General features: G+C 45.4%; 1 protein-coding gene across 4 annotated transcripts in view; it reads right to left on the bottom strand.

Moving 5' to 3' along the window:
- The window catches only part of PHF20L1 (PHD finger protein 20 like 1), a 764,530-nt gene that overhangs the window by 512,509 nt on the left and 234,995 nt on the right, over window positions 1-17,026 (bottom strand). For all 4 annotated transcript variants that reach the window (XM_069220776.1, XM_069220778.1, XM_069220775.1 and 1 more), the window contains 2 exons: window positions 6,397-6,649; window positions 3,515-3,703 (listed from right to left, as the gene is read on the bottom strand). In XM_069220776.1, coding sequence (XP_069076877.1) covers window positions 3,515-3,703; window positions 6,397-6,649 — 442 coding nt within the window. The remainder of the gene's footprint in view (window positions 1-3,514; window positions 3,704-6,396; window positions 6,650-17,026) is intronic.

The following is a 17,026-nucleotide window of genomic DNA, read 5'->3' as shown; positions in this document are numbered from 1 at the left end:
CTAATGCAGAAGTGTCAGAACAACCCCTAAAGAGTCAAGAATAGTAGGCACTCTGTATAATAGAGTGAATAGAATAGTAGGCACTCTGTATAATAGAGTGAATAGAATCTATAATGAGACTACGTCTCAATGGAGACCTATGATAGCATGACATGATCCCAGGAAAATGAAAGAATAACGTTCAAAGAACATGTATAAACCAACAAATGTCTACACGAAGGTGTAATAGTCAACCAAACTGCAATGGCTATAAGACAAAACTTCTAAGTCCAAAACATTAAGGCCACATTATGACTTCAGTGGACAGAAAAGCCCGTCCGTCACAGTACCGACCCGTAGGTTGCCGCCAGTATGGCAGCCTCCCCACCGGGCCATTACGAGTTTCCAACTTTGTCAGCAGGCGCTGACCCAGCAGGAAATGGCCTACAGCATTGTCTCCAACTAATGACAGAACCGGCAGCAATGCTGTAGTGCATAGGGTGCACCAGCACCCATCGCAATGTTCACTGCCTTCAAAGTACATTACGACGGTGCTGGCGGGGGGTGGGTTGGTGGCCGGGGTGTAGGGAGGGGTGGGGGGGCTTGCACTGCCCATGCTAGTGCTACCGCCATGAAACCGCTGGCGGAGAAGGGGGTTGTAACCCCAAGGGCAGCACTCCTTGCAGCGCTGCCCTGGCGAATTAAGACCGCCAGACTGACATGAAGTCGTAATCGGGTATTTCAACCGCTGCGCTACCGCTGCGGTCGTATATGGCACTTGGACCGCTTTGTGGGAGGCGGTCTGCCTGCCACCACGACCATGGCAGTCATTAGACGGCCAGGGTCGCACTGAGGTCCATAATGTCTTAAGGCTCACAAGATGATAACTTTCTGGTTTATAATGTACAACATTTAGCAAAACTAGAGAACTTTTACTATTAATCATAAGTAATAGTATGGGGGTAAAAGTAAAACCCACGTAAACTAATAATGTAGGCCCAAAAGCTACCTCATTTGAAAATACAAGAAGGAATCATGAAACAGACACCCTCAGTGCAGTATAATCCCATCAATGGAACATCCCACAGTTGATGAACACCTAGAAATGAAAAATAATGTCACAGAAATACCACATAAAAGTATAGGAGACGCTTGTATATAATAACCATGATTAAGAAGAGGACTACTTAAATAAACTCTCTTTATCAGAAGATAAGTAATATACTAAGACTCCCATGGAGTTTCAGAGTTTCTAATTCAGAGTATTGTACAACAGTGATGGTAAAATGCGTTACAGTGAGTCCCACAATGAACGGGGAAAACGTCCAAGAACCTAAGACGTATTAAGAGAGCGCAGAGCAGAAGTAGCAGAGGAGAAAATACGTCTGCTACAAGCATCAAGTTACCTGAAATCTCTGTTGGATGAAACATGAGGAAGAGAGTTGACATCACTTGAGCTGGAAGCAGCCTGTACCACCAAACTGCAAGAAGTAGGATGCCAGAAGAGGCAGGCCGGATCACCAGGGGCAGGTCGGTGCTTGTGAGATATAGCTCGATCAACAGGGGCACCTGCTTCAGGCTTAGCCCAAGCCCCTAACAAAATGTCATGTAGGGCTTTATTGTAAGGAAGTACCGGCTCAACCCCTGGTTGGCTATGATGGAGGACACTAATCAGAGGATCAGTAGTAAATTCCATACAGGGAAGTGTCAGATCCAAAACCATGGCGACTCGCCTCAGCATGTCAGCTAGAGAAGAACTTGCGTCCATAGCAAGGCTGTGGGGGTGGAAGGAGGCCCAAGGCTGGACAAGGGTACAAGCCACTAGCTGCCCCTAGGACAGTCAGCCAGCTGTCCTCCGTAGGAGGCTGAGCATCGTGGGAAAACCCCCAACTCATCCCCAGTACTTTCAAAACCACGCCCCTTCGATGGACAGAGGGGACTTCCCAGAAACCGGAGGAGTGTGTCAGAGACAATGATTGGCACCATACCTGACATCAACCGCCGCCAAAAAGGTGACAACTTGACCTCGGAAGGGGAGAGAGGCATGACTTCGATCGGTGTTGCTGGAGTCGGCTGATCTGATACAGAGGCCGAAGGCAGAAACCCCAAAGGGCTGTGCACCGGTGCTGTAACAGCTTCGATAACGGAAGCAGAGGGTCAAACTGAAGCCAAACCTTGCATCTTCTTGGGGCTCAAAAGCGCTCCAGGTGAAGACCTAAAGATTTTAAGAGGAATCATAATATTCTTTTATCTGGATCAGAGTCACTCCAGCCCAAGGGAAGGGGGGAAAGTGGGGTGGACTCGGCCATCATCTCCTCGACCGCGGAGTGATGGGAGGCCATATGTGGGGAGGTAAGAGGATGCCATAGACTTCGACCGCTTGCTTTGTGACTTACTGCATGAAGTCAATGGAGAATGACGACCATGAGAACGACTCCTGGAACATGCCCACGAACGGACCATAGTGCAAGCAGGCCACCAAGGTCGACGGGAAACCTGAGAAGTCTGCGACAACCGTGCTGCCAGAAGCTTCATACGTCGTTCCTCAAGGGCCTTCAGCCGATGGTGATGACAGGCATCGCACTGCACTGAGTCATGGTACTTGCCCAGGCACCATATACAAATAGAGTGGGGTCTGAGGCTGACATTTCTCGGCCACAGGACCCACAGGGCTTGAACACCTGAGACAGAGAATGAAAAAAGCACACTGAATCATCAACAAAACGTTTAAGTAGGCCAAAAACAGCCTAAGAAACCATTACAGGATCCACGTTATAAGCGTGGAAAAGAAGGAACTGATGGCGGTGGCGTTATATGGACTTAGTCGACGTCATATCCAGTGGATGACATCAATACAGAGTGGCAGGACGTCATCTTCCGACACGCAGACATGCTATGGGAAAAAAGTTCCAGATCTAGTCTCGTGCCTGGGGGGATTTTAAAGTAAGGAATCTGCTGCTAAATGTCTCTATCAGATATCTAGTGCAAGGAGAATTTGTAAGTGCCTGTAGTGTAATCACAGTTTGCATGAGGTTATCTGCATGGACATGAGAGGTTAAGCAGAAGTGTTAACAGTGTGGATAATGAAATATAAACAATAAGTAATTAAAATATGCTAAGATGTGATTTGTAATGTCAGGCAGTGTGTAAAGGAAACATATTTAACTTCTGCACACACCATGAAATTAATTCTTAAATACGTAAGATCAGAAACACAAAGGAACTAAATATGGCAATATAGGCACACCAGTAATTTGTATGGGTCAGTGCAAAATACCCCAAAAATTGGTCAAAGATTTACAAGGTTTTCACAAACAGCATTTGTTTTGCAGTTTTAAGCCCTGAAGGGCATTGTATGATTATTCAATACAGCAAATATGCCAACAATCCATAAAGTATCACCGAACATATTTAGTCCAGAAAGAGACTGCTTAACAGTAAAGAAAAATAAACCTCTGCAAGTTCTGAACTTCACATCCATTTTGGTGATGCAATGTTCTTTCCCATTTTTCCCTTTATTAAAAGAACATATTACCCTCTGGCACAGAAAGCTCTCGTTGACTTTGAGGGTTGGAGATTAACTCTTTTCCACCAATTACCGAAGAGGGTGAAGCATTTTTTCCTAATGAATCATCTTGCAATAAAGAGGTGTCTAAACGACGTGAACGTCTTCTTCTATGGTTGCGACCCAAGGACCTAGAAAGATTCATTGGCTGTGGAGTACCTAAAAGAAAAGATCTTTCAATGTTTATACAAAAGGAATACACTAATGTCCTCGTGCATTAAGATCTAGAAGTGATGTATATTGATTAAGCACTCAAGTCTCTCCCTCAATAAGTTACATAAATGATTTTACATATTAAAACACAGATTTGTGAATATAAATAACTTTTATTCACAAGATGACATTAAAAAAAGCAAGAAGAATGAAAATATAAGACCTGAATGTTTTTCCTTTTTTTTTTTTTTTTTTTTTACAGAACGTGAATGTGTTAACAAGGACATGAACTAAACACTAGATTATGACACAAGTGAAACAATTGGCAAAGCCATTTTTTATGCACTTGTCAATAGTAAGGGTTTCATGCTTTCAGACATCTTGCTCCAGCCACAGTTTGTGCATAGATTCTCAAACATTTTTTTACTGAATACAAAGACGCTGAGCTATCATAGCAAGCGTAAAAAAAAAAAAAAAACAGATCAGAAACAGCTGCTTTATATGTTACAGACCAATCTTAGTAAATTGATACAATGTATATTTCTGTTCATGTTATAATTTGTCACCCTGGAATCTAAATAAAACAGATTAATGCACCTCTACAGCAAGAGAGATTGGGTAAGATTTCCATACAGCTCTGCAGAGGTGCTCTTCTAGTCCAAATAAATTAAGTAAAAACTTAAATGACTTGCTTTAGGCATCTGTGGTTTAAATCACAGAAGCATAGATATACTTGTGCCAATATAAATTTAGGATGTTTCTGTAACGCATATCAAACAATTTAAGGGGATAATTTAATGTAACTGAGGTACATATATATGAAAATAACTGTTTTGGGGACATTATATTAGGATGCGCGCTCATTTCAATTATTCCACATAGGACAACTGCATATAAGAGGCCTTTTCGGCAAACTAAAAGGCAAGAGGGGTAATATTACAGGGCGACAATTCCTATTTCATGAAAATGGAAGATTAGTGTTTTTGTTGACACAATGCGACTAATTAAAGAAAGACCCACTACAAAAAATTCATGTTTTGCATGTGCCAGATAGAAGGCAAACAGAATGACGATTAACTGCATTATGCTGTGTAGTTCTGTTGTTTGTTAAAACACTGACGTTCTTTCACCTAATTTGGATAAGTTCCACATACAAATTGTAGAAGACTTGACAATTCAACAGAAAGAAAACTTGACACTCAACAGGAAGTATAAGTCAAATAACCATATGGTGTCTCATGGGTGGGTTCCTAGCAAATTGGTATTCAAACAAAAATACAATGTCTACAGGATACACTCTTGTAGTTTACTGGGAAATAAACAACAAGAAAAAGTGAAATTACATTGAGACCACCCAAAAAAAGAAATTGTTTTTTGTACCCTCTGAATGTTTTAGTTATACTATGTCACAGAACAAAGTAAGAACAAGCATTTTTATCATGGCTTTAAGTTTAAATCTTGAAGTATTCTTCATTTAAGTTTTTTTAATTCTCTTAAAAAATATATAACAGTGTATAGAAAGAAAGCAAAGGAAAGCGGGCCTTCCAGGTCTCAAGACATTGAAAAAATTACCAGTTTCCAATTGCCACACTGCTTGCTATTTGCGTTGACTGTTCCATTACCACTGCAAGAAATCCCTTTCACACCCAAAAACATTCATTTTTCCTTTTAGAAAGGATACTGCTTTGTTGGTAGACTGCATATAAATAAATACACCAATTACGTACTTATTGGGCTCAAAACACAAACAGCCAAATAACCTGTTGCACAGAATTCCTTCACAAGGACTGCATAAATAAAATTATATTCCTCAAAATGAGTGCAAGCTAAACGAAATAACCAAGTAAACTGCTGCACAGAATTCTTCCACAAGGATTACATTAATAAAATAATATTCCTCAAAATGAAAAACAACCTAAATGAAAAACAACATTTTATCTCTCATTCGCTAACCTTCTTGTACTCGAAAAACAAAAAATTGTACCTGCAGAAAAGAGCCGCTAATTAGCTTGGCTATACCTGAAATCCCCAATCAATACAAGAACTAGCGTTTTACCTTTACAGTTAACCTTGCCAATCTGTGGTCAGAGAGCCAATTTGGACCCCCATCACCTTAAATGAAAGCAACATCAATAGTGTTTGAGCTATGGCTTCGGATAGATGCAATTTGTCATCCAAAATTTAATCGCTTGGAACAGTCATGGGAAATTTAAATTTATATGAGATACGAAAAGTGGCAGGGAAAAACATAATTATTCTCCTTCCACTCCTGCCCAAAGAAACCTAAGAGGGAAATGTAGTTTCACCTTAAGAAAGATACAAAGGTGACAGATGCGAGCAGGCACAATGAATGAAAAGGCTCAGAGCACTTGACACTGGTCATGACAAAAATGATATCTCATCAATCAGGTCAATTAAAATGCAAGCACTTGTTCTCCTGGCTTTTATCCATGCAGTTTAGTGTGGCTCATGATGTGCTCAAACAACTTATCAGAACCATATCAAGCATCTCTACATTCTAAACGAACAGAAAGCTGGTTGACGAATGCTCACAAAAGTGCAGTACAACGCTCACATACATACTTACGAAAATAAGAAATACAAGTTCATTAAAATTCACTTTTAACGTAAGTGAAAGCATGTTTCTGCTTATTTAAGATTACAGCTAAACAACTAATTTTTGAAAAGTCTTTGCTCACTAGTTTCATTTATCACAGGAGGAGGAAGCGGAGGTACGCGTAGCAGCTCCTGGCTCTGTGCAAGCAGTGGCAAAGGAGGTCTACAGGATGGCTCTTTAGACCCAAGGGGATCTCTGGATTCATATTTGGCTTTCCTGCTGCGAACCTTCTTGGAAGATAAAGCTGGAGACAAAGCTGTCGTTTTCGGACCACTGACAGAATTGAGAGTAGCAGCTTCATTACTTTTTTGACTTTGAGTGTTAGCTGAAGGAATCTGAAAAACAAACATAATACTTTTTGTCAGATGTAGAATTCTAACCTGACAGCACCCAGGTCTTTGTGAATAACCGTCCTGGAAATTATAACATATCAAACCACAAGACCAACGGTAATTACCCAAGAGAAGTAAAAATATAAACATAAGCTACCTATAACAATAGTTCAAGACAGATTACCACTAACATGACCAACTTGCTGCCACTATGGTCTTCTGAAACGTTTTTCAAAAAACATTTAGGAAACACTTCATAGAGGAATCAAACCATTGACAATTGCACTTTTCAGCTGTCAGTGAGAGGAAGCTACCATAATAGTACGGTAATAATCAATACCAATGTTTAAATCAGTGTATCAACAGAAATCTAGCTATAGCAATGAGGAGGAAATGGGTTACATAGGTTGATATCTTTAATAGAGCTGAATGCTTAAATCAATTCCCAGTCATCAAGCTTGGAGTCCCACTGTACTTTACACATTAATGAGCAGATTAACACGGTAGATAGGCCTAAAAACACTGTCTATTTAGTAGTACATTCACTTCCCAGTTTCAGCAAATTATGTGCATGTTCACTACCGCCTAAGGCCACCATAACCCATAATTTGAAGCATGAATATACAAGCATTGACAAAGCCAACATGTCTGGCCTTTATTGTGCCAAAACCAACTAGTTTTGTCAGTGATTGTGTAGGCGGCTGGCCTGGTGTGTGGTGGGTACTTGAGGTACTTACACCTTATACCAGGTCCAGGTATCCCCTCTTAGTGAAGTGTAGGCAGTGTCTAGAAGCCAGGCTCTGTAGAGGTAGCTGTGGATGAGCAGTAAAGGCTTATCTAGGAGACATGCAAAGCTCATGCAATACCACTGTGGTCACACAGCACTTACACACATGAAAGAAACCACAGAGCTACAAAAATAAAGGTACTTTATTTTAGTGACACAATCCCAAAATTACTTAAAAGGCAATACTCCCTTAGGAGGTAAGTAAACACACTAAAGATGTATTCTAGTAATCAGCAATAGGCAAAGAAAAGGTTAGAAAACAGTGCAAATAGCAATATGCAATAGTGCCCCTTGGGGAGCCCAAACCATATACTAAAACAATGGAATGTGAGCACAGGGCCTCCATCTATGTAAGTGGAATGTATAGAGGGGAACTGGGGGTACTAGAAAAATCACAGAGTTAAGTAACACAATACCCCCCCAGCGACCAGGAAAGCAGGAGTAGATCACTGGAATTTCCCCAGCTACCCAAAAGGAAGGAAAAGAAGAAAAGAAGACACCCAGACAAGATTGCAAGAAACCAGCGGTGGATTCCTGGAGAAGAAGCCCTGTGGAGAGAGGGGACCACGTCCAAAAGTGTCAGTGGAGTTCAGGAGCAGTAGAAGCTACCACCCACCCAGCTGTACCTGCAGGAGTTGGTCAAGAGTTCCTGAAGGATGCAGAAGATATCCCACCCTATAGTGAAGATTGCGGACGGATGTCAGTGCAGGAATTCCACCAACAAGCCTTGGCAAAGGCAAACTCGCAGTTGATGGAAAAGTGGTGCTGCCAGGGACCAGCAAGGCCCAGGAGGACTCAACCTAGGAGAGGGAGTCACAGGGGATCCTCAGTGTCACAGAGAGTCCACAGGAGAAGAGGCAGCACCCACAGGAGTCCCACAGGACGGGGAAATAGAAGTTGCAGAAGGAGCCTATGCAGCACTATAGAAAGGGATCCCACGCAACAGGAGAACCACGCAGACGGCTAAGCATCGCAGGAAGGAGTGCTGGGGACTGGAGTTACACATTGTGTGAAAATCCCTTGGAGGAGGTGCAAACAAGGCTTGGCAGCTGCAAGAGATGCGGTGCACAGGGGTACTCTCCTGCATGGGAAGGCAAAGGCTTACCGCCATCAAAGTTGGACAGCTGGCAGAGAGAACCAAGAGGATTACTCTGGACCACCACCTGTGAAGCAGGATCCACGCAGTTCGAGATGGGGGGAGATCCACGCAGCCGGTCGTCGTTGCAGCAGGTGCCTGCAGATGCAGGAGTGACTTCTCCACTCCAAGAGAGATTCCTTCTTCTTGTGCAGGCTGAAGAGTTGCTGTCTTCTGAGGATGCGCAGCCGGGGAAATGTTGCAAAGCTGGCAGGAGCAGTGGAAATAAAGCTGCTTAAGAGTCTTCGTGGATTGCAGCGTTGGCAGTTCCTGGAGGGTCCAGTCGCAGTTCCAATGGTCAGAAGTCGAAGTGGAGGTTGCAGAGCTATCCTGCTGGAGGCTTGCAAGCCGAAACTGAGGACCTACCCAAGAGAGAGACCCTAAATAGCCCTGAAAGGGGGATTGGTCACCTAGCCGGGTAAGCACCTATCAGGTGGGGACTCTGACGTCACCTGCCTGGCCACTCAGATGTTCCAAGTGTTCAGGACCCTCTGAAGGCGCTCTAAGCACCACCTCTGGGGTGGTGATGGACAGGGGAGTGGTCACTCCCCTTTCCATTTTCCAGTTTCACGCCAGAGCAGGGATTCTGGGTCTCTGAGCCGGTGTGGACTGGTTTATGCATGGAGGACACCAAATGTGCCCTTCAAAGCATACCAGTGGCTTGGGGAGGCTACCCCACCCAAGCCAGTCAGACCTATTTCCAAAGGGAGAGGGTGATACCTCCCTCTCCCAAAGGAAATCCTTTGTTCTACCTTCCTGGACTTGATCAGATCAAGCAGCAGGAGGGCAGAAACCTGTCTGAGGGGTGGCAGCAGCTTGGGCTGCCCAGACAACCCTGTAAGACTGGTGGTAGCAATGCTGGGGGTCCTCTAGGAACATATTAAATAATACTGATTCTTGTGGGGCTTAGAACCAATTTTAACCTACCACTCTCCTGCCAGAAATAGTGTCTGACCTCTACAATTTTCTAGTGAGTGTTCATCACTACGGCAGCCACTTATAAAAAGATCTCCGGCAAAGAGCCCCCTAATGGGGAGCCCGTCAGACATTGCAGGGCCAGTCTGACGAGGAGCAACCCGATGATGAAGCATGACATCCTTTCGGATGTGTGAGGGCTCTTGCTCCTGAACTTTAAAGTTCCCCTAGATTTATTTCTCTTTGGAACAGTGTACCCATTTATTGTGTTATTAGAAAATGGGGGTAAACATGCCAAGAAAGAGGGCACTTTCCTACAGTTCATATTTTTCTGTTGCAACAAACCTAGAAATAGTAATAAAATTACAAAGAAAGGAAGAAAGCAGAGGAAAATGTAAACGGCTGAACAGTATCAGCCCACCAAACGAGTGACACTGTACCATTATTGTAGGAAGCTGGCAATCTATGTAGTGTACCAAAGTAGGGCTACACTATGCACAGTCCAGTCTACTCTTATTGGATTGCATGGCTTAAATTAATATCAAATGCGTTTTTTGTGGTAGTGTGGCAAGCAGTTTAGGCTTATCAGAGGGTAGTGTTAAACACTTGTACACAAAAAGCCATAAAAGAAGAAACCTGAGAACGATTTACAAAGATAACAGATTTACAAAGATAACAGATTTTTTTTTTTACAGAATTTTAGACCAAGATCATTGGTATCGGGTAAGTACTTTCAGAGTTTTTAATTTTTACAGTACACAAAAATACTAAAATAACAGTTTTTAGGCTGTAGCCTCACCCTATGCTCACTTTCAAACAAATTACAGGTTTTATCTTCGGGACGTAAGTAGGGGCCAAGGTTCTTAGAACTAACAGCAGTTTCTGTAGTAAGAAAAACCCGCAAGTGGGGTCTGTGGAGCAGTCCGGAGGAACCTAACAGGGGGCTCAGCTCTTCGAGATCTCTGGGGCAAGCGTGCACCATCGGCAGGCTTGGGCTGTGGGGATCGGGTGCAGAGGTGTTTTGTCCACCGGGTCGCTTGCGTGGAAGGCTCTCACTATTCTTTGATGACCTGAAGACAGGAAAATAATAGGGTAGCAGGGCCACTGTCATTGAAACCCTAGAGGATCCTGAAATCCATTGTCGGTGGTGTCCGGAATGAACACTCAACAAGCCTTGGTTGCTGCAAATGCTCCGGTACCTAGGGTATTGGTGCTGGGTGGCTCCTGGGGGTCCTGGCATCTCCAAACCTGGCAGGAGGCAGACCTGACCTTCTACAGCAACAAAGACCTCCTTCTGGAGCGGCAACACAGGCAAAGTCCTGAAATGGATCCGCTCCTTCCTTAACAGCCGAAACCAGAAAGTCATGCTCCCACCTTTCACCTCGAGGCCGACGGAAACCAAATGCAGAGTTCCCCAGAGCTCCTCCCTGAGCCCCACCCCCTTCAACATCTACATGACCCTGCTAGCCGAGATCGTCAGACACTACGGGCTCAACACCGTCACATACGCCGACGACACATTCTCTCCCTCACTAACGAACCATCTATAGCCAAAACAAAGTTTGACAACAGAATGAAGGCAGTCGCCAACTGGATGCGGATCAACTGCCTCAAACTCAACTCGGACAAGACGGAGATCCTCATCCTGGGGCTTGCCACTTCTGCCTGGGACGACTTCTGGTGGCCTAGTAGCCTCAGAACTACCCCACCTCTGACCAACCACACCCACAAGCTCTGCATTATTCTCGACTCATCACTGTCCAGGGCCCTCTAAGTCAATGTCGTCTCTCATCATGCTTCCACACCCTTCGCCTGCTCCGGAAGATTTTCAAGTGAATCCCCTTCGACACAACGAGAACAGTCACCCAGGCACTCGTCAGCAGGAAACTCCACTACGGCAACGCAATCTATGCCGGAATCAACCAAAAACTCCAAACAAGACTACAGAGACTACAGAACGCAGCTGCTAGACTGATCCTGGACACCCCTGCCACAGCCACATCTCTGCCCACCCAAGAGACATACACTGGCTCCCCGTCAGCAAACGCCCCACCTTCAAGCCTCTGACCCATACACACAAGGCCCGCTACAATGTCGGACCTGCCTGCCTCAACCACCACCTCTCCTTCTACATCCCCTCCGGGCAACTCCGCCCAGCACGACTGGCCCTCGCTACCATCCCCAAGATCCTGAAGAACACCGCTGGAGGAAGATCCTTCACCTACCTTGCCGCGCAGACCTGGAACATGATGCTGCTCCACCTCAGGGAGTCAGCATCGCTAGCTCAGTTCAGGAAGGACTTCATGACATGGCTCTTTAACTGACCCACGTCCCCCAGCTAGTGCCTTGAGCCCCGTTGGGTGATAAGCCAGGTTTTAAAAATGCTGACTGATTGATTGATCTATTGATTTTGAGTGCTGCTCCCTCAGTAGGCCCGATGGACAGCAACATGGTGGACCAGGCAGATGCTTGTTGGTGTCTGAAGCTGCAGGGGGATGGCTCCTCCACTCCAAGAGAGGTGCTAGCTGGTTGTCGAAGTGCTTGGCAGTCCTCCAGTCGATGGAGAGGATGCAGTGCTTTTGGACGAGCCGGGTCCTTGCAATTGTTGAGGTTCCAGCAATTAGGCAGGGTTTTGCACCAAGTTTGTGTTAAGCCCTCAGATCTTGCAGTAACTGCTCTTCTTTTATCCTCTTTTGTTCTTTAGGCACACAAACGTGATTTCCTGGTGTCAAGGGGATACCTAAATACTGAATTTACATGTGTTTAGGGGAGTGTAGGATAGTGGTCAATGGGCTACTTACTCCTGGGAACAATAAATGCTTAACACTACCCTCTGATAAACCTAAATGCTCGACAACACTACCAGAAATAGAGCATTAGTATTATCTATTGTTGCCTTTGTCGAGCCTCTTGAGGAACCCCTGGACTCTGTGCACACTAGATCTCATTTTGATATAGAATATACAGAGCCAGCTTCCTACATTGCTGGATCAGCGGTGGTGTCTAAGACTTTGCATTTGCTGTACTACTCAGCCAATACCTGATTGTCATTAGAAAATTGATTTTTGAATTTTTACTATTTTTCCAAAAGTTTTAAAGTCCTGCTAGCGCCTTGTGTAAGTCCCTGTTAGCATCTCTTTTCTTAAGTTTAAACGTTTTGTAAAAGTTAGGATTTAAGAACTAGAAGTAGGTTTTAGATTCCTAAAAAGTAATCCCAACTTTTAGAGATATAATGAGTAACTCAGAGGATATGGTGATGGAACTCAACCTCACCCCTTACCTGCATCAAGGGATGGCAGAGCTAAGGTCCCTCACGAAGTTAACAAAAATAAAACTGGGTCAAACCCTACCAAGGTCAAGCTCCAGGAGCTCTTGGCAGAGTACACAAATGACCATCCCATTGAAGGGGAAGACCTCCCCTCAGAGGAGGAAGCAGTTGGGGATCAGGAGGTAGAACTCCCCCCTCCTACCCTAACTAGGGAGACCAGGGTTCCAAGACCCCTGTCTCCACAAATCAGACTCAGAGATTCTGGTTCTTGCACAGGGGAGTCCAGTCCCTCTGGGAACATTGAGGATGCCTCAATGAGGAGGACATCCTTTTAGCAAGGATGGCCAAAAGATTAGCTTAGGAGAAACAGCTCCTTGCTATAGAAAGGGAGAGAGTTGAAACGGGTTTAGCACCCATAAATGGTGGCAGCAATATAACTAGGATCAGAGAGAATATTGACATCCTAAAAATCCCCAAAGGGATTGTTTCAAAATATGAAGAAGGTGATGATATCACCAAATGGTTCACAGCTTTTGAGAGGGCTTGGGCAACCAGAAAACTAAACAGATCTCACTGGGGAGCTCTACTTTGGGAACTGTTTACTGGAATGTGTAGGGATAGACTCCTCACACTCTCTGGTAAGGATGCAGAATCCTATGACCTCATGAAGGCTACCCTGATTGAGGGCTTTGGATTCTCAACTGAGGAGCACAGAATTAGGTTCTGGGGGGCTCACAAAACCTCGAGCCACTCCTGGGTTGATTTTGTTGACTATTCAGTCAAAACACTACATGGTTGGATGATAACTGGCAGTGGAGTGCATGACTATGATGGGCTGTATAGTTTATTTATGAAAGAACATCTGTTAAGTAACTGCTTCAATGACAAGTTGCATCAGCATCTGGTGGACCTAGGTCCAAGTTCTCTCAAAGAATTGCGAAAGAAGGCAGACCACTGGGTCAAGACAAGGGTGTCCAAGACTTCCATAGGGGGTGACCAAAAGAAAGGGGTCACAAAGCCTCCTCAGGGGAAGGGTGGTGAGACATCCAAGGACAAAACTAAACTCTCAAGGACCCCAAAAACCTGCTCAGGAGGGTGGGCCCGAGCCTCTTCACAATCCACAAATAGGTAGAAGGGTAAAACCTTTGATCCCAAGAAGGCCTGGTGTCACCTGTAGACAACATGAACACCAAACTGGAGACAAGGCCTGTCCCAAGAAAAGTCCCACAACTTCTACTCCAGTTTGCACTGGAATAGCCAGTCTCTAAGTGGGATCAACAGTGTGCCCAGAACAAATCAGGGTTCACACTGAATCTATTTTAATCACTGATGGTGGGGTGGATATAGCCACACTAGCTGCCTGGCTGCCTAACACGCAAAAATGCAGGCAGCAGCTCTTGATAAATGGGACAAGGGTAGAAGCCCTGGTGGACACAGGTGGCAGTGTCACCATGGTGAGAGAAACTGGTGTCCCCAGGACAGTATTTGGCAGGAGAAACATACCCAGTCTCCAATGCTAGCAATGAAACTAAGGTCCATCCCATGGCAATTTTGACTTTAGAATGGGGAGGGATTACTGGCATGAAACAGGTAGTGGTCTCTTCTGCAATCCCAGTAGAATGTTTGATAGGGAATGATTTAGAGTCCTCGGCATGGGCTGAGGTAGAACTCAAAACCCATGTAGCCATGCTGGGTATCCCTGAACTGGTGTGTGTGAAAACAAGAGCACAGGGTGAAAAGTGTTGGAGCCTAGAATAATGGCCCAAACTTCCAAGAGAAAAGGTAAGAGGACTGGAGGACCATCTTCTGTACAGCAAATGAAACAGGGCCTCTCTTCCCAGGAAGATGTCCTATCCTCTGAGGGAAATGAGTCCATGGAGCCGGGGCCTTACCAAGGTAGAGCTCATGGGGCCAGGGGGACACTCAAGGGAACAGCTGTGCCAGGGACAAAAGACTTGTGCCACTCTTGAAGGCCTGAGAAAGCAAGCTGCTGAGCAGGAAAAAGGAGAGGTCAGTGGCTCCCACAGGGTCTATTGGAAGGATGAACTCCTTTGCACTGAGGCAAGAGATCCCAATGTGAGGAATCCACAGTTGGCTATTGTATCCACCAGAAAAAGCACTACCGAAGGTAAGTAACTTGTTCTTCTGATGGATACAACTACCTGTGGATTCCTCACCTTATGAATAGAGTCCCAAAGCAGTACTGCAGTGCCTGTCTGATTACACCAAGAAATCCTGCAATACAGATCGTCCAAAATGGCCGTCCCTCCTACCCTCCGATTCCAAGCAATAATGCTTTGCAAATGTGTGGAGGGACACCCAAGTTGCTGCCTTACAGATATCCACCACCGGAACCCCCCTTGCCAGGGCCGAAGTAGCAGACTTAGCCTTGGTGGAATGGGCTCCGATACCCTCAGGGGGAACTTTCTTTGCCAACGAGTAGCAAATCTTGATACAAAGAATGACCCACCTGGAGATTATTCTTTTATGGACTACTCTGCCCTTCCTCTGTCCAATATACCCCACAAACAGCTGGTCCTCCAGGCCAAAGTCTTTCGTCCTCTCAATATAAAAACTAAGAGCCCTTTTAGGGTCCAAACGGTGAAGCCTCTCTTCCTACTTTGAGGGGTGAGGAGGAGGGTAGAAAGATGGAAGGGTAATGGTTTGCCCTATATGAAAAGGAGTGACAACTTTGGGTAGGAAAGCCGCCCTGGTTTTCAGCACCACTTTATCTGGAAAGAACAAGGTAAAGAGGGGTTTAACAGAAAGAGCTTGAAGCTCACCAACCCGCCTAGCAGACGTTATAGCTACCAGGAAAACCATTTTAAGAACTAGAAACCTTAGCGCGCAAGAATGCATGGGTTCGAACGGTGACCCCATTAAAAAAGTTAAAACGAGATTCAGATTCCACTGAGGCAGATGAAAAGGACTGGGAGGAAACCTATTATTCAAACCTTCTAAGAATCTAATAACAATAGGCGATTTAAACAAAGAGGGCTGATCCGGGAGACAAAGAAAGGCTGACAGTGCCGCCAAATAGCCCTTAACAGTAGCAACTGTACAACCCTTCTGTGCTAAATCTAAAGCAAATAACATATCGGAGAGGTGGGCCCTCAAAGGACCAATTAGCTTCTCTCCACACCAAGCCACAAATTTTGCCCACAGTCTTAGTGGAGTGTCGCCTGGCCGATAAAATAACATCCACTAAATCCGGTGGGAGAGAAAAAGAACTCAGGTTGCCCCGTTCAATCTCCAGGCATGAAGGTGCAGGCTCTGGAGGTGGGGGTGTAGAACCTGCCCCTGCAAGAGGAGGTCTGCCCTGAGAGGGAGACGGAGGGCACAGCAAGAGTTGGAGAAGGTTCGTGTACCACACCCTTCTTGGCCAATCCGGGGCTTTTAAAATGACCTGAGCCTGATCTTGGCGAATCTTCCTCAGAACCCGAGGAATCAAGGGTATTGGGGGGGGGGGGTGTAATGCAACTGGTTGTACCGAGAGATCTGAAACGCATCCCCCAAAGCTCCTTGCACCGGATACTGGAGGCTGCAGAATGACGGGCAGTGCGTGTTCTCCAGAGTGGCAAACAGATCTATCCCTGGAAAACCCCACATCTGAAAGATGTACAGGACCAGATCCGGATGGAGGCGCCACTCGTGATCGGCCGAAAAATGTCAACTGAGTGTCTGCACGTACATTGAGCACTCCGGCCAGATGATTCGCTACCAAGCAAATCGATGGTCCCGAAGCCAGGACCAGAGTCACAGAGCTTCTCTGCAGAGAAGATACGACCCTACTTCTCCCTGCTTGTTAATATACCACATTGCGGTAGTGTTGTCCGTCAGGACCTGAACTGACTGACTGCGAAGGGACGGGAGGAAGGCCTTGAGAGCTAGACGTATCGCCCGCAATTCTAACAGATTGATATGAAAAGTCTGTTCCACTGGAGACCAAAGACCTTTGTTCTCCAGGTCCCCCAGATGAGCTCCCCACCCTAGAGTGGAAGCATCCGTCATGACTGGCCACCAGAGGAGGCAGTGAAAACGGCCTTCCTTGAGAAAGGTTGCCGTCCACAGCCCACCATCGTAGATCCGCTGCAGCATCTCTGGAGATCGTTAACGATTCCTCGAGATCCCCTTTGTGTTGAAATCACTGCATGCGGAGGCACCAATGGAGAGCCCTCATGTGCCAACGTGCATGAGTGACCAACAGAATGCAAGAAGCGAACAGACCGAGCAGGCGTAAGACCTTGAGGACTGAAACAACCGCTTCATTTTGAA

This window comes from Pleurodeles waltl, chromosome 2_2 (assembly GCF_031143425.1).
Source record: "Pleurodeles waltl isolate 20211129_DDA chromosome 2_2, aPleWal1.hap1.20221129, whole genome shotgun sequence".
Classification (NCBI taxonomy): Eukaryota; Metazoa; Chordata; class Amphibia; order Caudata; family Salamandridae; genus Pleurodeles; species Pleurodeles waltl.
The sequence above is the reverse complement of the archived record's forward strand: the minus strand, read 5'-3'. Positions and strand labels throughout refer to the sequence as shown.